Source organism: Dipodomys merriami, unplaced genomic scaffold, assembly GCF_024711535.1.
Source record: "Dipodomys merriami isolate MVZ:Mamm:240054 unplaced genomic scaffold, mDipMer1.0.p SCAF_5, whole genome shotgun sequence".
Lineage (NCBI taxonomy): Eukaryota > Metazoa > Chordata > Mammalia > Rodentia > Heteromyidae > Dipodomys > Dipodomys merriami.
This window is the reverse complement of record NW_027206068.1, coordinates 37,478,372-37,502,522: the sequence shown is the minus strand read 5'-3', so window position 1 is coordinate 37,502,522 and position 24,151 is coordinate 37,478,372. Positions and strand designations below refer to the sequence as shown.

The 24,151-nt window shown below is 33.9% G+C and overlaps 1 protein-coding gene across 3 annotated transcripts in view; it reads right to left on the bottom strand.

Moving 5' to 3' along the window:
* Positions 1-24,151, bottom strand: part of Rundc3b (RUN domain containing 3B) — a 98,978-nt gene that overhangs the window by 43,397 nt on the left and 31,430 nt on the right. For all 3 annotated transcript variants that reach the window (XM_069996400.1, XM_069996401.1, XM_069996402.1), the window contains exons 3-4: positions 15,071-15,204; positions 6,842-6,927 (exon numbers count right to left, since the gene is read on the bottom strand). In XM_069996400.1, coding sequence (XP_069852501.1) covers positions 6,842-6,927; positions 15,071-15,204 — 220 coding nt within the window. The remainder of the gene's footprint in view (positions 1-6,841; positions 6,928-15,070; positions 15,205-24,151) is intronic.

Below are 24,151 nucleotides of genomic sequence, written 5' to 3'. Positions count from 1 at the left end.
TACAGTAAGAAGAACAGAAAATGCAAGACAGAGGACAGAGAATATTGTAAAGAAAATGGCGGAGAAGAAAATAACATAGAAAGAGAATGTGAAAGAGTAACTTCAGAGGCAGAATGGAACACTAATGGATGTTATATAAATTAAAGGCAAAAGATTTGACGATAAAGGAAATGGTCAACTGATACAGGGAGATGATAGGAGTAGCTTAAAGATGAACTGCAATATTTACTTTGACAGCTTGCAGATTACTGATATTCTTTTAAATATTATTCTTGGCAGAGTAGTAAGGAACAGAAGATTGAATACAAGCAATTTAGAGAGTTTAGTAACAAAGCAGAACAGGAAAATGAGTAGTAGTGGGGAGGATATGGAGTCAATGGAACCCATTAATTTTTGAGGCAGAAGATACCAATGTACATTCCACATTGGCAAGGGATGGTCCTATAGGAAAAAAGATGTTGATGAGACAAACAGAAATATGTAAACTAAGGAAAGAGATCAACAGGGATAAGTAAGAGAAAATGGTGTCTTAATATAAGAAAACATTCTACAACAACTAAAAGAAACCAAGAGAATATGGTTAAGATGTTTGGGAGGACATAATCAATGCATATATTTATGTTCAACATTCTAGGGGAAATAAAAAGCCAGTGAATTGGTGAAGAATGAGGAGAGGAAAGCAGGCTACTAGAGAGGCTTGCTGAGGAAGAATATAATACACCCATTATAGAGCAATGGAAAGCAGGAAGACTACAGGAACTAAATAGGATATGTGGGAACTGCTTATTGCTAACTGCTGTTTATGATTTTGAGGCTGAAAACTGTTCCAGACATTTATCTCATGTGACACTATATAATCCAAATTCTAACTTAAAGATGCACCATCACAAACACTTCACTCTACCATGTTCTTTGATTTTTATGTTCTACAATAAACTTCTTAATACAAAGTATGCTCATATATTGGGTACCTACTTTGCATAAAGTACTGTTTAAAAACTTTATCTAACTTAATTAGCTATCAAATTTAAACCTCAGAACCCCATGAGATGAGTTTAGTAATTATTGTCATTTTATATAAGAAAAGAGTATCTCATGCCTAGAGAAGATAATTTGCTAGTTTATTTGTGCAATGATAGAAAACTGAGCTGGAATTCAAACCTACATCAATCCAATCTAGAATCAAATGGTCTGTATACGGCCTGGTTTTGTCCTATACAAATGACAATAAATTTCTCAAGAAACATTTATGACTGATGTATCCAATAACTTATAAATGCTTGAAGAACATGAATCCAAGAAAACAGCTATAAATTGGGCCTTGTTGAATGATAAGTGCGTCAAAATATTTCTTAAACTTATTTTAAAAATAATTTGGCAATAGGCCAGGCGCTGGTGGCTCACACTCCTAGTTACTCAGGAGGTTGAGATCTGAGGATCACGGTTCAAAGACAGCCCGGACAGAAAAGTCCGTGAGACTCTTATCTCCAATAAACTACTAGAAAACCAGAAGTGGCACTGTGGCTCAAGCTGTAGAGTACTTGCCTTGAGCTGAAGAGCACAGGGACAGTGCCCAGGCCCAGAGTTCAAGCTCCACAGACAAAAAAAAAAAAAAAGGGCAAAATACATGGGACCATGAAAATACCTAAGTTTGGGAGTAATAAAACAGGTATTTTTTTAACTTTTGGTAGAAGTAAAAAAAATATGATCATTTTGGTATTTGAAATATGTGGCAGGATCTTAAAACATTATATTCCTGAGATGTGTGCCAAGTCCATGATTTTATACAGTAAGAAACAAATTGTGTACATTATTTCACATGGTGTGCGTGTGTGTGTGTGTGTGTGTGTGTGTGTGTGTGTGTGTGTGTGTGTGTGTGTGTGTGTGTGTGTGTTACTGGGCTTTGAACTTGGGGCTTTGAACTTGCTTGTCAAGCACTCTGCTCCTTGAACAACATCTTCAGACCTTTTTGTTCTGCTTAATTTTGAGATGAGTTTTACTCTTTTGTTCAGGCCAGCTTGGACTGTGATCTTCTATTTATAATTCTAACAGGTATAAAGCAGCATATCCAGATTATTCTGAAAAGATAGGCTCTCTTGTTTTTTGGCTTTGTTTTTTGGTTTTGTCTTTCCTGGCTTAGAATCACAATCTTCCCAGTATCAGCCTCTCATATAACTGGAATAATTACACAACTGAGATGATAGATGAGTATCACCATGCCTACCTCGCAGTTGAGATGGGGTCTTGTGAACATTTTGCCCAAATTTACCTTTAACCATTTTCCTCTCATTTCAGTCACCAAAGGAGCTAGAATAATAGATGTGAGACACTGGAGCACAATCTTATTCATCTAATCAAATGAGTAACCTAAATAGGGTCTTTATTACAATATAAAATTAGAATATTGTAAGCCAAAAAAGTATTTATGAGAGTGTAGTAATAATGTAAAATGCTTAATATTATAATGAGAAGTTGAATTAAAAGTAGTATGTGAGGGTGACATTGTCCAAAAGGAAATGTACTCTTTGCTTGACTTATGTAACTGCAACATTCTGTGTAATAAAGATTTTTTAAAGTAGGATGTATAAAAAAAGAAAGAGCACAATACAATCATCATTTTAAGAATGTGTTCAGAAAAGAAGACTAAAAAGTAATATGTCAGATTTAACAATGGCTATATTTAGGTGAAAGGTTAAGGAGGACCATTTTCTACCTTAATTTGATCTTTGGAAGTCCTTGAACTTTCTATATATGGAAGAAAATGGTAAATAACGCTTTACATGAAATAAAATCCAACATAAGTGGAGAAATCTCCATACAGACTAGCATACACATAAGAATAGAGGTTATATGGGAATTTCTTACTTTTCTTGCACTATTTCTTGTTGCAAAATGAGTGGCAATTCCTGTCACTTTCCATTATTTCTGTTGTTTGTCTATCAGTGTGACTATACTCTCCCCAAAAGCAACATTGACAAAATACAGTGCTCAAAACTCCAGCTTCTAGGTTTTTTCACATCCTGCCAAATATAACTAAGGCATTACATATCCTGATTTTAAAAATAATGCTAAGCTTTTACATGTGTAAGCTACAAATATTGAACTTTTAGGAACAGACAGTATGATAGGTACCAGGGACCTGCTGCAGTTCCTAGTGAGCAATAAAATCACATAGTTACATAGTATACTTGGCCCAAATGTACATTCATGTGCTCGGAGAAGGTTAAGGTAGGCAAAGCTAGAGTATAAATATTGGTATGCTGGGTATATCAGATATATTTTCAACTTATACTATTTTCAATTTACTAAGGGATTATTGAGATATAGTCCCCTCATACTACATATAAGAGCAACTGTACATGTTATGTTGCTACCTATGTGATAGGCTTATGATAAAGTTGAATTTAATTCAAAACTGGCCACCAAAAAAAATTAAGAACAATGGTAAAGGGGGGGAAAAAAGGAGGAGGTAACAATGCTTGATAAGAAATGTACTCATTACCATGCTCATGTAATTGTAACCCCTCTGTACGGTATTTTCACAAATAGGAAAAAATATTGTGAAAAATGAACATTTCACTGGAATGCAACTTTTACATTAAAAATAAATCCTGTGGTATAATTACAGTTACATGCTTCCATAAAATTAATTTTATGTTTAGATTTCCATATCTGTTACATCACATTTGTCCATATTTATTACTTTGAATATTTACCACATTCTTCAAAACACAATCACACTTTCAATTTTTAATTTAAAATATCTGATTATTTTTCAGGGGATAGGTAAAGGGAAATTAAAACTTTGAACAAATTCAGAGTTTATTTTCCTTCTCACTTGTAGTTCTTCCTAGGAAACTACCAATGAAGTTCCCTATGAGGTGTTTTTAAAATTTAACATAATTTTTTGATTGGTGAATGTATCTTTTTAAAAATTTTTATTTTATTGTAAAGATGATGTACAGAGGGGTTGCAGTTACATGAGTGAGGCACTGAGTGCATTTCTTATCTAGCATTGTTCCCCCTTTCCTTGTTCTCCCACTATCCCCTCCCTCCCCCACTTCCCTCACTCCTTCCACCTCCCTCCTCCACAAGTTGTAAAGTTCATTTCCAATATACTGTTTTGTGGGTATCACTGTTGCAGTGGGTATTCCTGTGTCCTTGTTCGGCATTCTCCTTCCCCTCTCCAAATTAGACAAATGTATATACAAGATGCATGGTACCAAAATCAAGTACAGTGACAACAGGGGATATACCATAGAGGGAAAAACCCACAAAGGAAACAAAAAAAATCACATAAGTTTAGATTGTAATCTTCACTCTTCCGACTTCTCAACTGTGCCTGTCTCCTAGTAATATTCAAATCCCTAAGCCATAAACTCTTCTAGGTGGTGTTTTCTTTTTTAGTAGTTCTCCGAGATATCTTCCATGTCAGCAAAAAGATCACATAAATGTCTTTCATGTTCTTGAGCTACAGTCAGATAAAAGCTTATTGTAAGAAAGCTTACTGTATTTTTGCTCTCTACCCTCTTCAACTCATACAGATCCTTGGATTTTCACAGATCAGTGGCTCCCAAGTTGCCTGCCTTAGATCATGAAGCTCCTCCTCCTGCACTGGAGCAAACATTTCTTCCACTATTTTGGATAGTATCAGTGCCATTTGTCTGTGAAGTCAGACAGAATAAGCCGCACACTTGTGTTCCGACTCTCAAAATATCTACAGGATTGGAGATCATTTTTCTCTCAACGCACCTTCCTCCACAACCATCCAGATAAAAGGTAAAGTACAAGTACTTTCTCCAATATTTTGTTTTATATTTTACAAATCTAATCTTCCAAATGTTTTTCTTTGACTAGAGCTTTGCATACAAATTATGTATAATTTAAAGTTTGTCTTCTTTTGAGTAAAAATTATAGTATCAGTAGTAAAAAGAAAAATTTTGTTTTTTCACATTTTTAGTCACCATCTAAAATGGAAATTCTGAGACAACTCCCTACTTAACTTCATTTCATGGGAATTACAAAGCCATTATATTTGTATCTTATTGCTGTTGTTAATATAATGTGTATGTGTATAATGTGTGTATATACATATATGTGCACTAAGCTACATTTGTATTTGAACAGAGAATCTTACATATTATAAGAATGTTTTTTTTACATCATAGACTTTTTAAGGAGCTGAATCATTTCCTTTTTTGTCAAAAAACACAGCTAACACTTAAGAACAAGGAAAAAAACACTTCCCATTAAATATGTAAACTTGTTCTAAAAATAATCTATTCAAGAATTATTTCTACTCCACCCAATCATTTAAACTAAGAACAGACTAACAAGTTAAGAACATTAATGTTTTAATTTCTGTTTCGAAAAATGCAATAAGTGCAAAAGAGATGATCATTGTGTGAAACTGACTTAATTTCATTAACTTAGAATTTGTATACTTCATCTCCCCATTTCTGATACTGTGTTCTTCTTTTATTTCCAAAATGCTAGTACCTCCAACTAGTCAAACTTGTTGACTAGTGAGAATAAATATTTCATTTTACCAAGTTAATTTCATACATTTAAGAGTTCTACCTTTAGAAACATTACAAGAGTACATGTTGCTAAAAAGAACTCAACAAATATGTAGTAGGTGTACTTTACACAAATACTTTTAAGAGCTAAACATGTTACTATTCTGGTCAAATTAATTACTGCAACAACTTTATTTTTGTATCTCTCAAAGTGAAAGTTCACTTCTTTTTATCTGTAAAGATATAGGAATCTAACTAAAGATACTACAGTCTACTAAAAGTAAGCTAAAAAATGCCCAGATCATCTCAAAATCCACAATGTCAGGACTTGAAAGATAAGGTTCCAGATATGAATGTTCTTTATGCCTAATTTTCTCTATCAAATCTGACTGCTAGTCATCAATATTGTCAAGGTAGAAATAAAATAATATTTTAGAAGTAACTTCCTGTCTAATAGAACTTTCAGTGAGGAAGAAAATGTTCTTTGTCTGTGTTATCCATTAGCCACATGTGGTTATTGAGAACCTGAAGTGTGATATAGCAATTAAAGAACTAAGTTTGGAACTTTATGTAATATAGTGGCTGGTGGCACAAAACAATGGCAGTATGTGACTAAGATAATGACATTAGCAAACACTTTTGATATGGGGAAAGCGATGTCTTCAGTGATGTCTTCAATAGCAACAAATATAGATCAGTAGACCAGAGCTAAATATATATTACTTCTTTTTCCTAATATTAACTTTGCTACTATCATAAAAAATTTAAAAGGTTCTGTTTTTCACATGGCAAAATATGCCATCTCTTAAGTCTGTATAATGAAAGAAGAAGTGTTGCTATAAACTAACCTAAAAAGACAAGCCATCATCAATTATATACAAGAATTGAAAAAGTAAATAATTCACTTAAGTTCTTTACAAGAAAATAAAAAATTCTACTGGGAAATGAAGCTTCAAGTGTTCAAAGAGTGAGAATCAGGAATTATTTTTTTAAAAATCAAGAGTTCTAGGTAAGATACGCATCTCTTACATAAATCAACACAGATTACACTTTATTAAGAAGTTAGTAGAATTAGCTGTATCATAACAAGTTTGACAAGAAATATACTCACTACCTGACTTATGTAACTATAACTCCTCTGTACATCACTTTGACAATAAAAGAAAAAAATTTATAAAAAGAAAAAAGAAACTGGAAAAAAAAGTTGAGACTTCAGAAACTAACTCTTCATTCTAAGTCTGTATATGATTCTTTTAAATAAATACTAAGAAAATTAGAAAGATTAGAATTAGAATTAGAAAAATACTAAGAAAATTTAAAACCTGGTTGTTTTGAAGTCTCTCAGAGCCGTAGAGATGTATTCAGATAAATGCTTTTCCATAAGTGCTACTCTAATCCAGGCTCTACCCTAAAAGAAAGAAGAAACAATCAAATAGGAAAGCAATTAAAATATATATGCCACCAAAAACATAAGCATCTTAACAAATGAAGAACAAGTCACTCAAAACACACATTTATTAAAGACTAACAAAAATATCCAGATAGATAAAAATAAATTTGATTATATAAAGTATGTATCTTGTTCTCAGAAGTTCAGGGCACAATATAGTAATATTGAGTTACTTATGTTAAAGACTTACTTTAAATCATATAATATAATAATGAGATAAAACTCTACTTCTATACTCTAAGCTAAAATGCTATCAGTTACAAACATTCTACCACCATTAATTTAAGAGAATTTCCCATGCTATTTTTCCAGAGGGAGGTTTTATACAGTTCATTATGAACTGTATAAAATTGCATGTTTAATTGTGTGGCCAAATCATGACTTTTTTACTTTGGATACCCAAATTCCAATCTATTAACAAGTATTGAAACTATAAAAAAGAACAAAGGGTTGGAGTATAGCTCAGTGATTAGAGTACTTGTCTAGTATGCTCAGAAGTCAGCATATTCTGGCACAGAATCACAGAGATTGCTAACACTTTTTTGATAACTGAGGTTAGCCAATCTTTTTATAATACCCAAAGTATTTTTATGAAACAATGTAAGAGATCACATCAGTAGAAAGAATTTTAAATTTTACTTTCATTTTAACTTGACCCCTTATCAAATATTCAGAAAAAATTCATGAAGACCGAATATACAGAAATCCAAAATAGGGGCTGGGAAGGTGGCTCAGTGGTAGAGTGCTTGCCTTGCATGCATGAGGCCTTGGGTTCAATTCCTCAGCACCACATAAGCAGAAAAAGCCAGAAGTAGTGCTGTGGCTCAAGTGGTAGGGCATTAGCCTTGAGCTGAAGAGCTGTGGGATAGCGCCCAGGCCCAGAGTTCAGGCCCCACAACCATCAAAAATAATCCAAAATACTGCAATTACAATGAAAAATAAAGATGATATTAGTGAGAATGATGTTCAGCTAACATAGTTAAGGGGAGGAAGGCATGACCGTGTATGTACATATAGTCAATACGCCAAACACTTGGGAAACAATGGTCAAAAAGGAGGTAGTGTAGGTGGTGATAAAAAGGAGTAAAAGCAGGAGTTCTGCTGGGAAGATCATGAAGTAGGGGTTGGTAGCATGCATTTTGCCTATCAAGCTTACCACCCTCTTTCAGTTTGCCCTATGCTCAGCCCATAGTTCCTTCAGAGTGAGTCTATAGGCACCTACAGTAAGCTGCAGCTGATCAGAACAGAGGATGGAAGATGCAAGTCACTAGCTGGGCAAGCCTCCTCATAGGATCTTCCTTGAAATTTCTCTAAAGATATAGAATCTAATGGCAGTAGTTTTCAAAAAAAAAAAAGGGTAGGGGGAGCCACAAGGTCACCAATGCACACACAAGATTCTATCTAGAGAAAAATCAGGCATAGACACCATGCAGTTTCTAGATAAGCAAAGTGGGAAAAGTACTACTTCCTTATTTATTAATTTCAATCCCTACAAAACTGGCTGCAATAATTTCCTGTCTTTGTGTGAGAAATTTTATATAGTGAAAATAGATTGTACTAAATTTTAATTGTTTCTTTTCCTTCAGATAAAGGAGATAAACAGAATTATCAAGGTTTGGAGGCTAAGAAAATTTGTAAGAAAATTTGAATTTAATAGTTAATGATAGTTTTAAAAATAGAAAAAATAGTCAATACTCCTTTAGAATATGACCAGTAAATACTGGGCCTTATTTTTAGAATTTTTTCATACAACAGTTAATACTCCTAAAAACTGTATGAACACTATGTATGCTCCAGTATCCTAAAATAGGTTACAATACCTACTTTACTAGAGGAACTCATAATTACGTTGATTCTGCCTCCCAAGTGCTGGGTTTACAGGCAAATACCACTATGTCTGGTTCTTCCCAGTTTCACTGATAAAAGCACTATGTATTTATTGTGTTAACTGTGGTTAGAGAACATACTTTATATGATTCCAACCCTCTGAAATTGAGACAATGTCTCAGAAAATAGTACTCTGTAGGTTCAAGAAACCTATATATATGTATATATATTTACTTATATATATTCACTATATATATTCAATTAACAAATATATAGCTTGAGCTTGCTTTCTTTTCCTTTCCTTTCTTTTTCCCTCTCCTCCTCCCTCGCCTCCCCTTCTCTCCTCCCTCCCCTTCTCTCCTCCCTCCCCTTCTCTCCTCCCTTTCCTTCTTTCCTTCTTTCTTTCTCTTTCTTTCTTTCTTTCTTTCTTTCTTTCTTTCTTTCTTTCTTTCTTTCTTTCTTTCTTTCTTTCTTTCTTTCTTTCTTTCTTGTCTTTCTTCTTTTCCTTCCTTTTCCTTTTTTTCTTTATGATTCAGTCCTGGGCACTGTTCCTCAGCTTTTTTGCCCAAGGTGAGCATTCTACCACTTGAGTCAGACCTCCATTTCCACTTTTATCATGGTTTATTGGAGATAAGAGACCCCAGAACTTTCCTGTTGGTATTTTTGAACTGAGATCCTCAGATCTCATCCTCTTGGCTATGTAGGATTATAGACATGGCCCTGCTCTTTTTTTTGTTTTTGTGATATTGGGGATTAAGCCAGGGATTTGTGCACAATAGGTAGGCATTTTCCCATTTAAGCTATGGCTCCAGCCCTTTTGATTTTGTTTCTGAGTCACATGTCTTATTAAATGCTGTCTGGGCTGGCCATAAACTAACTTTCCTCCTTACTCCTTCTCCTCCAGAGTAGCTGGGATTAGGTGTGAACTATCATACCTGGCTTTATTTTTTTTTCTTTTTTGAAGATTCTTGAATTTATTGAATAATGGGTATTGTTAAAAAAAATCTGTAGCTTCTTTTTTCAGAGATTTATCTGGCAAGCATTCAGAGTACTAGAATATTACCTATCATCATTTAGAACATCACTTTTGGCCATTTTTTTGAGGTGTTGGACTTCAGAATTGCCTATGTCTTATAAACCTTATATGTGAAACCTGGAGTGTTTACAGTACTTTCCATCTTGTTTGTCCTGGTACTTTCACCTCCATTGCTCCAGAACAAGACTGTGACATCCTCAATCAGCTGTTTTTATCTCTTACCTACTGATTTCAGCTTAGTTTACGGGACTTATACTCTAATATCAAAAATGAAGAATTAGCAACAACCTCAAAGGAAAACTATAGGCATATTTTCAGCCATGCTTGTTTAAAATTCTTTCTTTTAAATTGTGGTTTGACTGGCAACTCAAAGGTAGGAAAACTTAAGAACAATACAGGCTCAAACCTTGAGGAAAAGTTGGATGTGGTAGCTCACTCCCATACTCCCGAGGCTGAAATGGGAAGAATCACGGTTCCAGGCTAGATTGGGAAACACTTCAAGAGCCCCATTCTCAACAGAAAAAGGTGGTAGATAATAGGTAGATTACCTATTATCTCAGCTATGGCATAAATACTAAAGAAGAGAAATGAGGTCCAGGTGGCCCTAACCAAAACAAACAAACAAACAAACAAATAAATAAAAGACTTTATCTCAAAAAACAGCCAGAGCAGGACAGGAAGTGGTATTGGGCTCAAAGTGGTAGAGCACTAGCCTTGAGCAAAAGAGCTCAGGGATAGAGGCCCAAAGTTCAAGCCAAGAAAGAAAGAAAGCAAGAAAGAAAGAAAGAAAGAAAGAGAGAAAAAAGAGAGAAAGAAAGAAAGAAAAGAAAGAAAGATAGAAAGAAAAGAAGGAAGGAGGGAGGAAAGAAAGAAAGGAGGGAGGGAGAGAAAGAGAAAAAAAGAAAGAGAGAGAAGAGAACAAGAGAAAGAGAAAGAAAGGGAGGGAGGGAAGGGGAGGGAATATAAGGGGAAGGGAGGGCAGGAAAATAGGATAAAATTCCTACCTAGCAAGCGGGAAGCTCTGAGTTCTAACTCCACTCTTTCCATGAAAAAAATACAAAAAGAAAGTTAAAACAAAAGGATTTCTCAAACTTGAAACCAGTTCAAATATTAAGGAAATCCAATAGAAACACAAAGTCAGGAACAGTAGTAACTAACAATTCAATTAGGAGTGGTTTTAGTTAGAACTTATATAGTAAATTTACTAATAATCAGCGCAAGGGCATGGAGAAGATTCACAGGAGCTTAGAAAAGAATGAACTAAAAGAAATTGACTTGCTAAGGAGAATATGGTCTGAAACCTAAGTAAGTGTATTTATATAAATCTTATGTCTAAAAATGTTTACCTATTACAGAAACACTGTAAATATACCAATACAGAAAGACAGTTGTTTCAGTATTCTACTTAGTCATTAGGTTATGTTTATGTCTTAAGAAATAGGCTCAACTTGTGACAGCCTAAGCAAAGAAAGGGAAGGGTCTGTATTTCATTCATTTTACCTTTGGAGAAACTAAGTATCAGATCTCCAATGATGATAAGTTTCCAAAATATAATTTAAGTGGCACAGTGGTATCAGGACACAAATAATCCAAATTCAATCAACTGAACTTAATCTTTTGGGGGCTGGCACTGGGACTTGAACTCAGTGCCTTCATGCTTTCAACTCTGCTTTTTTAAAAGGCCAGTACTCTGCCACTTGGGCCATGTCTTCAGTTTCTAATTCAACGTAATCCAAAGAATGGGGGTTGGGGTGTAATTCAGTGGAGGAGCACTTGCCCAGAGCACATATGCACATGGCCCAGGGTTCAATCTTTAGCAACAGAGAGAGAGAGAGAGACAGACAGACAGACAGACAGACAGACAGACAGACAGACAGACAGACAGATTAACAGACAGAGAGAGACAGAGAGAGACAGAGATAGAGAGGGAGGGAGGGAGGGAAGAAGGAGGGAAAGGGCAGAGAGAGAGAGAGAGAGAGAGAGAGAGAGAGAGAGAGAGAGAGAGAGAGAGGAGGTGGGGAGGGAGAGAATATTAAGGAATGCTTCTAGGATGATTATAGAGTTGTAAGAAATGTAGGAGGATTGAGGTCTGCAGCTGGCCTGGGCAAAAAGTGCATCCTTCATTCTGAAGGATAGAGCTGCTGCTAAGTAGCAGAGTGACTACCTAGCAAGCACAAGGCCTGAGTTCAAACCCCAGATCAAACAACAACAAATAATGTTGCTATATCAAATTAGTCAGTGTCCAATTGTACATCTATGTCTTCCATTGCTTAAAGTTTAAACTATTATCTGCATAAGACTAAAAGTGTACTCAAAGAAAATCTGCCCCTTTATATAATATTAAAAATGATGCTGCTTTGATAACAAGTACACTAAGTTGTACATAACTTATCAGCTAATTTTGGTGCTTTAATGTGGAATATTTTTCAAGACTGCCACTCAAAGCATCCATAAACCACTGATACATTTATTCAGTTCTTTGATCCTGACAGTTAGAAGGTATGATTAAGTATTAAGTACTTTTTGCTCTTCTTCCTGCAATGAATAAAAACAGATCTAGTTCTTGCCACAACCAAGTAAATTTTAGGTCTCTCTTCTACTAACTAGAATATGCTTAAGGCCTGAGCAAAATAAAGATAAAAACACATGATGGGAACATGATTTTTCTGTGGCATTTTGATACTCAGCACCAGTTCTTTAGAGAATAAACATTAACCCTGCTGGGTATCATCCTGTTTGCTGATGATGCTGGTTCCAAGAGTCTGATTAAGACAGCTGAGAAGCTAGGGTTTGAGTTTCTTTGGTCCACCCAGGTCAAAAGCCACATTCTAATGTTAGCTGAATTCTCAGTTACTTTCTGTATTTTGGGTATATGCTAGTTTTATAAATACATTCTATTGAAGAGATTTACAATGTGCTTCTCAGGCTTATATATCCTACTGTAGAAAATAAGAAAGTTTATGTTCTATAATTATTTCTTATAAAAATCTATGAATATTTGATTCATTCTTATTACAACTAATCTTTTAATCATAGCCTAAAGAAACCAAGATATTATTTCCTTAAACCGCAAGAAAAATGTGAAAGCAAAACTGCTACAAATTCCACTAAAATGCAATTATTTTATAATTCTACAGTAATATGTCTTATTCATATAAGTTCTACATATCTCCTACATTCAGCTACTACTATCTTTATGTATATGTATAATATCCTGCTCACACATATATACTGTTGGGAAAAAAAGTCTTTTAATAGCTTTACAGATAATTGTGATATTCTCCCTCGATTATAAATTAAAACTCAGTAAATGTTATTTGGATCATGGAATATATAATAAAACTAATAAACTTTTAATACAGTATTACATTAAATCCATTGATAATCCATCATTTACTGATGTATGATTTTATAATGTTATGAAATGATCAATTGTCAGATATAAAACAGGTCTGTCAATGTTAACAATTTCCTTAAACAGATCTTTGCTAATTATCAACATCATTGTTACCAGAAAAGCCTTTAATGGAAGTCCTGGATGGGGATTTATACCAAGCCACCAAGAGCTAGGAAGCTTTCCTTAGTTTTCCTGATGCCCTACTCACACTTTAAATAAAAATTTTGCCTCTGCTCCCCACACTCCCCCACAACAAAAGCTTTTACTAACTATTAAAGTGGTAAACATGTTTTCCTAAGTTTAGTTTTTGCTTAAAAGTTTTACTTTTACATCAAATATCAAGTACAAAGAAGGACAGCTATATCTCACATTTCAGTGTGAAAAACCAAATAGATCCATAGTTTATTTTCCTGTATCGGAATGATCCGCTTCCTCCTTTCACTAGTTCCCCTCCATGTTCCTGTTCCATTTCTGGGATCCAGAGTGGTCTTCCATATATTGTTTATTTATTATAACTCTTCTTTCCCAGTATTTTTTTTATTTTATTTTATTTGAGAACATACTGTACAGAGGGGGTACAATTACATGGTCTTTCCCAGTATTAAAAGTGACATATTTGTTTCTACCACCTGAAGTTATACTTTTAAAAGGAGAAAATTCTATTTGCTTCATTCATCAATAGATCTTTGGTGGTCCAGCATAGTGTTAGCACACTGCTGGAATTCAAGAAATATTTTTTATTGATTGATTTTAATGAAATTATTTTCACTATTTGCCAATATAAATATATGTATTATTTTTAAATGTTATCTATTTTTGAAGTATTTTATCACTGACTGAACAAGGGGATGGATTGGAGGTATATTTTACATTATTGTAAGGTTAGTGTTACAGTGATTTAAAAAAATGGGATTTTTAAAAAAAGCTTTCATTTTAGTATTGGCAATAAATACTATTAACTGTATCCTGAAGTGCCTTCTTCAGAAAGAAAGTTTCTTTTTCTTCAAAAGAATGTTTGCCAAATGTTCAGTCTAAAAGGTAGGCACTAATGGCTCATGCCTGTGATTCTAGCTCTAGCTACTCAGGAGCCTGAGATCTGAGGATTGCAGTTCAAAGCTAGCCCAGGTAGAAAAGTCCATGAGATCTTATCTCCAATTAACCAACAGAAAACTGGAAGTGGTGCTGTGCAGCCCAAGTGGTAGAGCGCCAGCCTAGAGCAAAAAGAACTCAGGGACAGCTTCCAGACCCCAAGTTTAAGCCCATGACCAACAAAAACAAAAACAAGAAAGTATAAAATGAAAAATACATAGTTCAGATTAAGATTCAAACAACTGCAAAAATGCCTTTCTTAGGGGAAACTATATTTCAGTTTCTTACAGAAATGTTTTATGCATATTTCCCATTTTTCTTAGCTGACAGGCTAGGCTGAACTCTTCTCCTGTCTCCGCTTCACTATAATGCTAGATTACAGGCATTGGCTGGCCATATTTTTATTTTACTTATAATATTAAAAATACACATAAGCAAAAGTTGAGATCTAATAAAATTAGTGTTTACTGCACATCATGAATATTGTAAGGCAAAACTAGTGTTTTTATACTGTGTGTGTGGCAGAAAGAACGTGAACTTTAAAGAAAATATATTCAGGGCATTCGTTAGATATCTATTTCCTGAAATCATCAAGCAATTAAAATAGGAAACATTTTCATTTTTGCTGAGTAGGTTCAGACTTTACTGCTACAACAGTAAAGAAAGAAAACATTTTCTCCTTCCCAAAGTGCTTATTAGTTCAAAAATGCTTATAATTAGTATATACACGGTACATATTGTCAGTGTCTTACCTTGGCTCTAGAGGAGCTGACATTTTCCATATTTTCAATGCTGCAGATACAATTCTGTGAAACTTTCCGACAAGCCACTCTGATATAGTCCCAGAAGCTACGAGGACTTTCATAACCAAACCAGGTAACTTGACCTTCATGAGATAAATTGTAATAAAAAAAAATAAAAACTAATTAGAAGATTTAAAAATGAAACACCAATAAAATCATTTAATTTCTCTGGATTCCAAGCAAGTAATGAAAAGACAATTTGGCATCTCATTCCTATTTTGGTGCAAGGGAACTTGTTTTCTTTCTCTATGAGCAGTAATTAACATATACAGAGTATTTAACATGACCTAGGCTATATGCTATTTGCTGCATCTACATTCTAATCCTCTTAGCAGTACTGTCAGGTAAATTATAGCACCATTCTCAACTAACAGAAGATCAAATGGATAGAGTGTTCCAAGTCATTTCTCAATATTACAAGCTAGAAAATGATCAAATTCAGATCTATCTAGTTCAACAACTCAGGTTTCTAATTTCCTAGGCATCCTTTTTCATCTATATCCATCCTCCAGATGGTTAACACATTGATGACATGAAAAGTTATTATAAAAATTTACTTCCTAACCAACCTTTTCCCATACCCATAATTCTAAACTTACTCAAAAAGTATCTAGTCTAATCTAATTTTCCTTGCTTCTATTATTTGAAATCATTCTATAGTTGCAAATGAGAGGTATAAGTATCAGACTTCCCATCAAGAAATGAAGTACTAAGTGGTCAAAATTCTACTTGCAGCCATCATCTCTGTTTATAGATAAACATTTGGCTTTGTGAGAATGGAGATCCTACCTGGCAACAGACACAGAGTTTTTCCAAAATAAGCCTTTTCTACCCATTAAAAAAAAAAAAAACAAGCAGAAGAAAGAAATGAAGTACTGTATAGTGGCAGAGAAGAGAGAATACCACAAGAATTCTTTGTTGACTTTAAATCTCTCTAAAAAGGCAGTATAGAAATAGAAGTCAAAATAATCAAGGAAGAGCAACACTTTAGTAATCAGTGTCAACCACCAAAGTTGTGAACCCAGATAAGTAACTAGGGAGAAAGATAAGCATGGATTGTCTATAACCAAGAAAAGTTTTGCTTGTTTTTTAAAGAATTACCTTTATAAGGAAACATACTTTTCAACAGAGAAAGATTTGCTTTGTCACATTCAGATTATCTCCTTTAAGTCAAAGTGGATTTCCTTGTTAGACCCTTCAAAAAAGTACTTAGGTAAATTGTCTAAACAGTTTCAATTTTTACTTAAACAATTAGTTTATGCATCTACAAAAAGAGTTAAGTTTAGCCAGGCACCAGAGTGGTTCACACCTTTATTAGCTACTTGAAAGACTAAGAGCAGGAAGATCACAGTTCCAGGCCATTCTGGGCAGGAAGACTTCTCAACTGATTAAGTTGGCTGTAGCTGTACTCACTAGTCATTTTAGCTACTACAGGAAGCCAAAAATGGGCAGATTATAATCCAGGTGCACTTCCAGGTTGGAAGTAATACTCTCAAAAATTACCAGCATGAAAAAGAGCTGGAGGTGTGATTCCAAAGTAGGGTATCTGTCTAGCAAGCACAATGCACAGAGTTCAAACCCCAGTACCATAAAAATATGTTGAACTTATTTAAGCTTAATATAAGTGTTCAACTGGTTATTTCAGATACTATCATTACATACTTCTTCTATTTAAACACACATTAAATACTAAAGTCTTTAGTATTCAAAAGGTAGATTAAAATGTCACAGAGGATTATACAGTAAAAACTAACACCGAAGGAATAAATAACCAACCTCACAAAGTTTTCAAATCAAATAGCAGGAGACTAATTTGTACTTTAGAGAAACTTTGTTCTAAAGAAGAGATATACCATTAACAGAAAATTCTTTATAGCTTTTGATAAAGAGTATGCATACACTTTTAATAAGTATTCTTGAAAACTGACACAGTTAAACAAGCTTTTCAAACCATATTGCTATCCCATCAAACCCATGCTAATTTATTATGGACACAGAAATAAGTGGTAAAAAGTTTTAAGACTTCAAAAAAATATACTACTAACCATTGCCTCTTTCTTGTTCACTATCTAAAACTGTTCTTCAGAATCCAAAATGTCTTCTAAAATTAGTCCTCTACATTAAGTGAGACAGGTATTCAATCTTTTTTTTTTTTTTTTGGGTCCAGTCGTGGGGCCTGAGTTCTGGGCCTGGGCACTGTCCCTCAGCTCTTCAGCTCAAGGCTAGGGCTACCACTTGAGCTACAGTGCCACTTCCGGCTTTTTTCTTATGTGGTGCTGAGGAATGGAACCCAGGGCCTCAGGCATGCAAGGCAAGCGCTCTACCACTGAGCCAACTTCCCAGCCCCCAGGTATTCAATCTTAAAATGGGTCTATGTTTTGCTTTTATCTTATTTTGTGGCCAGAATAAAATCTTCTAAGAAAAAGAACTAAATTTCTAAGGTAGTTTTTACTAAGCAGTGGCTAATGACACATCATCTTTTAATAGTACAATATAAATATAAATGAATCTGTTAACTGATTTTCTTTCCCCATCTTTTGTAACTTGCTCAACTATGTATATAATACCTAACAACTGGTCTAATACTGAAGTTCTGTTACTTTTATTTTTATTTCTCATCTGACAATACTAAAGAACATTTGTTACCCTGAAGCCAATATTCATCTAGATAATCAACAAAAGATAAGGCAGTCATACCAAATTTTAATGAGCCACTCTGATAACACTATAAAACTTAGCAGAAACAAAGAAAATTGGTTACTTATAACTTTTTTTTACTTTATTAACATTTATATACTTAACCTTAAACTTTTCACTTTACATTTTTTTCTTTTTTTTCTTTCTTTTTTTTTTTGGGGGGGGGGTCAGTCGTGGGGCTTGAACTCTGGCTGGGCACTGCCTTCAGCTCAAGGCTAGCACTCTACCACTTGAGCCACAGCACCACTTCCTCACTTTACATTTTTTTTTAACGTTTTTCTTACTGCTAATTTATAAAAGCCAGTTTCAAATATTCTACTATCTTTTTATTATACAGAGAACATTCCCACTTTTACAAGAGGTCAGAATATTTTTTCTTTCAATTAAAATATTATTATTAGTTGAAGTTTGTACTTACACACTATCCAGCTAATTCAACAAAATTTCATCTTACTGTTTTTTAAAAAGAAATAAATTTAGCAAGCTGCCAATGGCTCACACCTATAAATTCTAGCTACTATGGAGGCTGAGATCTGAGAACTGTGGTGCAAAACCAGCCTGAGAAAGTTCATGAGACTCTTATCAACAATTAACCACCAGAAAATTTGAAGTTGAGCTGTGGTTCAAAGTGGTATACGTATTGCTAGCCTTGAGCAAAAGAAGTCAGGAACAGTACCCAGTTCCCGAGTTAAAGAACTACAACCAACAAAAAGTAAAAAGAAAAAAAAAAGAAATTTAAACACTTCAAAACAATTTTATGCTTTCTGATGGATGAGTAGAATTCCACTGTATATATATATATATATATATATATATATATATATATATATACATATATATATATATATATATATACATATTTTCTTGTTTGTCCAATCAGGGACATTTGGGATGACTCTATATATCTTGGCTTTCGTAAAGAATGCTGCAATGCGATATACACAAGAAAATATGTTGGAAATGATCTGTACAACTTGGGGCTTGGGGGTTAGGGGGAGGGAAATTAGGAGAAAAATGAGGGAAGAGGTAACAAGTTTGACAAGAAATGTACTTATAACTTATGTAACTGTAACCCCTCAGTACATTACCTTGACAATAAAAAAAACAGAATGAAAAAAAAAAAGAATTTTGTAATGAACATGGTTGTGCTACAAGCTTTGGTGTGGCCTGTCTGTGGTCTAATGGAAAAATGCTCAGGAGTGGAATTTCTGGGTCATAGAGAAGCTCTATGATTAGTCTTTTGAGGAATCTCCATACTGCTTTCCAGAGTGGTTGAAAAGTTTACATTCCCATTAACAGTGTACTATCATTCCCTTTGGGTCACATCCCCTCCAGCATCTGCTATTGTTAGTTTTCTTTATAATGGCCATTCTAACTGGTGGAATCTCAATGTACTTTTGATTTTCATTTCTTTCTTTTCTTTTTTTTGTCAGTTGTGGGGCTTGAACTCTGGGCCTGGGCACTGTCTCTCAGCTCTTCAGCTCAAGGCCAGTGCTCTACCACTTGAGCCACAGTGCCACTTCTGGTTTACTGGTGATTTATTGGAGATAAGAGTCTCATGGACTTTCCTGCCCAGACTGGCTTTGAACTGTGATCCTCAAATCCTGAGTAGGTAGGATTACAAGTGTGAGCCACTGGCACCCAGCTAATTTTCATTTCTTTTATGGCCAGAGATGTTGAACATTTTTCATGTACACATTGCCCCTTCTTATTTCTTCTTCTGAGAAGTCTGTAAGTTTTTAGCCCACTAATTAGATTATTGTTTCTTTGAGGGATTTTTTTGGGGGGTTAATTTTTTGAGCTCTAGGTATATTTTAGATATGAGGCCCTTATGAGGCATAGCTAGTAAAGATTTTCTGCCATTCTGTGGGCTTTCTATTTATCTTGCTAGCTATGTCCTTTGCCATGCAGAAACTCTTCAGTTTGATGCTATCCCATTTATCCAGTCTTTTCTTTGAATCATTGTGATTCTGGATCTTGGGAAGTTTGGACCAATGCCTAGAAGGCCTAGTGTTTCCCCTACCCTTTCTTGTAATATTTTCATGGTACCTGGATTTACATTGAGGTCTTTAATCTATAGGTATCTAGCTTCAGTTTTCTGCACATGTATGCCAATTCTGCCAGCACCATTTGTTGGAGAGGTTGTCTTTCTTCTATTCTGTGTTTTTGGCTCCCTTGTCAAATATTAGATGGCTATAGGTCTGTGGGTTAATTTCTGAGACTTCTACTGTGTTCCACTGGTCTTTAGGCCTATGCTGTGTCAGTACCAAGCTGTTTTTATTCCTATGGCTTTATAATAGAGTTTATAGTTTGGTATTAGTATTCCTCCAACACTGTTCTTCCTGATAAGGATTGTTTTTGCTATTTGGGGTCTTTGATTATATTGTACCATTTGTAAGGAAATGGAAAGACTTGGAAAAATAATCATTTCAAGTCCAGCACTAGTGGCTCAAGTCTGGCCTGTAATCCTAGCTACTCAACAGGCTGAGATCCAAGGATCAAGGTTTGAAGCCAACCTGAGCAGGAAAGTCTTTGAGATTAACTCACATTAACCACCAAAAACAAAGAAAGGAAGCTGTGGCTCAAATGGTAGATCAGGAAAAGTTCCCAGACCTTAGTTCATGCCTTAGGACAGGTACAAAATAAGAAAAGAAAAAACAGGATAATGTAATGTCATGATCTCCATTAATGTCAAAATTAACCTTTATACAGAAAATATTACTAATTACTGCTTTAACAAATGAATTTACCTATATATGATTCTTAATTCATGAGTAAAATTATTCCATAGTTTTCATTGGTTCTATTTCTATTCATTTCTGTATCTCTGATGATTGAACTACATTATCATGATTGATCTAATTCAATAAATGTTAATAATTCACAGAAAGTTAGCTTTCTGTCTTTGCTACATTCACTCTAAAGTTCTCTCTTTTTTTCCTTTCTAATTTTTTTCTAGTACAGATGCAGTTAGGTCTTTTTGTTTTAAAACATGTCAAATTAGATTTATTGACTCTTGGATAAATGGATATACCATTTGTAAAGCAAATAAAAAACTAAGTGTAAATTATCAGATAGCAATTTTCTTTTAACTAGCAACACTAGACACAATACATTCCATTCTATTGCTAATATTAATGCAAGTTCTTGTCAAAATTTTTGAGTCTTCAACTTTTTATTTAAATGTGAGAAAAAGTATTCATTGAAACACTAAAATTGCAATATGTACTACAATTCAGCTTACAAAGAAATATCATGGTACCTGGATTTACATAATTTACTGAGTTTTGAAAACAAGATAAAACGTCATAAACTTTAAAAATCACTTCAAAATTCCATTTTTTTTTTTTTTTTTTTTTTTTTTTTTGCCTGTCATGGGGCCTGAGCTCTGGTCTGTGCTCTGTCCTTCAGCTCTTCAGCTCAAGGCTAGCGCTCTACCACTGGAGCCACAGTGCCACTTCCGGCTTTTTCTGTTTATGTGGTCCTGAGGAATCGAACCCAGGACCTCATGCTTGCAAGCATGCACATTACCATTGAGCTACCTTCCCAGCCCTAAAATTCCATTATTTTAGAAACAAAGATATATGTTCATTGATTTATAATTTAAAAAGTACTGAATATCAATTATGTAAATGTTCAATGTATAAAATCATAGTGACTCTTAAAAAAGAAATGTAGAAAAACCTTAAAAAAGAAATGTAGAAAAACCTTAATAAACTTATTAGATCACATAAAAATGGCAATTGATTGAGCTGATTTCAATAGTAAAAACTCCAAATGGACAGGTGTGAATACATTCTATAAATCTGAAGTATTTGAATTTATTGATAGAGATAATAAAAGAGCAGTTTAAATCATGTCAATCATGGAGTTACCTCAATTTTTTGTAAAATTTCACGAAAACTGTAAAAGCTACTTAAAATTTTAGAGTAAAAATATATATATGTGAATATAAAATAATAGGCATTCCAAAATAATTCTAATATAGCACAACTAACTCTTAATCATGATATGTATTAAAAAATGAAAATTGTACATTAGAAAGGGAACTTAGCTCTAAATTTCTGGCAAAGTAGTTTGCAGTGCTTTTTTTTTTTTTTTTTAAAGAAAAACAGCTAATAGTACCACAAATTTATAAATGATTTTGAGGAAGGCAATGTGTTAAGTTTACGAAATCAGAAACAATGTTGGGACTAAGATTATATTAGCATCCCAAAATGAAGTCTTTTTCTCTGTTGTATAAAATGAAAAATATTATTTCCTTCAAATGAATAATATTAGAGCAATAAAGTAATCCAAACTTGTTACAGGGAATTGGAATACACTATATACATGCATGGAAATAGTCTTTCTAACATATTTAGATCCTTACACTTAGTGGTCAGGTACTTGAGCCACATTCTAGCCCATTAATGCTTTAGTTATTTGTAAGATACGATCTGACTTTTTGCTTTGGCAAGCTGAGACCTGGTTTCTCCAAGTTATGGAGGCATCTAATCATGACCATGTTTTCATTGGTCAAGATAAGAATTTAAAACTTTTGCCTAGCCTAGCCTAGAATCAGGATCCTCCCAATCTCAGTCTCTCAAGTAGCTAAGATTACAAGCCTGCTCTTCCCTCAGCTTTACTGTTTTTGTCTATGTGGTACTGCTCACCAGAAGCCTAATATAAATTTTAAATTATTGGTTGGATGAGACTTTAAAAATGAATAAGAAAAACTTCAAAAATTCTCCAGGATCATAGTTTAAAGTACTAAGAAACCTTGTCTATAAGTAAGCAAAATTTTTATACAAATAAATTTTAAATTAAAAGAAAAATTATCTCTTAAAAATTCTGATGTGGCTATAAAATATAAAGGCCACTTTACTGTATCTCCTCTAATAAATACATATATTTGAGATAGTTTTCTTAGTTTTTCACCCAGAAATTCCTACAGCAAACACAGGAACTAAAGGTACTACAATAGTCATATAGCTCAAATAGAAGCAAGTACTAATTGTGTTGGAATTCTGTTTCAGAATTTTAGATAACTCCACATTATTAAAAAAATTATAAACAAATTTACTAATGTTACCATGTATATAAGAAAAATATTTCAAATGTTTCAAAACAAATCATAAACTCATGTAAAATATGTCAACAGTAATCATGTGAAAAAATACCAAGAAAAGTTATTAATAAAAACATGCTATATGAAAACTAATTTCATGTTTTATAACTAGTTTTATTCTAGAGTGTTTAAGAAATAATTACTCTACAAAACAAACAGGCAAAGGTCATGACAGGAAATTAAAAAATAAGCTGAGTAAACATGAAAATATATTTCATGAAAATTAATTTCATTTACAAACCAACACAAAATAAAATTACAAGATATAAGGGTAAAAAGTATGGCTCAAGTGGTAGAGTACCTGCCCATGAAACAAGGAGCTCTGTATTTAAACCTCAATGCTAACAAAAAATACATGCACACATCTATTGTATAGATATACATATATATACATAGAATAATGTACACATAATTACACACACAAACTCATACATATTGCAATAGTGGACAGCCAAAAAGATATGTTTCCACATCAAATTAAGACATAAATATTATTAATAAAATGAGATATGGAAAAATAACAATAACATACATTACTTTTGGTATGACCTCCCTGATAGAGAATCTACAGCAATATATAGTAAATTTAAAAATCATATATATTTTGGCTGGGCACCTGTGGGTCACCCCTGTAATTCTAGCAACTTAGGAGGCTGAGATTCAGGATTATGGTTTGAAACCCGCTTGAACAGGAAAGTCCATGAGACTCTTAACTCCAATTAACCACACACACACACACACACACACACACACACACACACACACACACACACACACACACACACACACACACACACACACACACACACACACACACACACACACACACACAGAGCAAGTCAGGAGTGGAGTTGTGACTCAAATGGTAAGAATGCTAACCTTGAGCAAAAGAGTTCAGGGACAGAACCCAGACCCTGAGTCCAAGCCCCAGAGTTAGCACACACATACACAAAAGAACTGCACACATTGGATTTTAGTAATTATAGTTTATTAAAGTATGTTTATATGAAGGAAAATATGAAAAAAATCAAGAGGAAATTATGGTTCATTCATACAATAAATACAACCTTAAAACATAAATTGAAATATATTCAAATATTGACAACACATATAAAACAAAAACTTTCCACACCTGACTACTCAAAAGGCTGAGATCTGAAGATCATGGCTCAAAGTCAGACTAGGAAAAAAGGCTGTGAAACTCTTATCTCCAAAACTCTTAT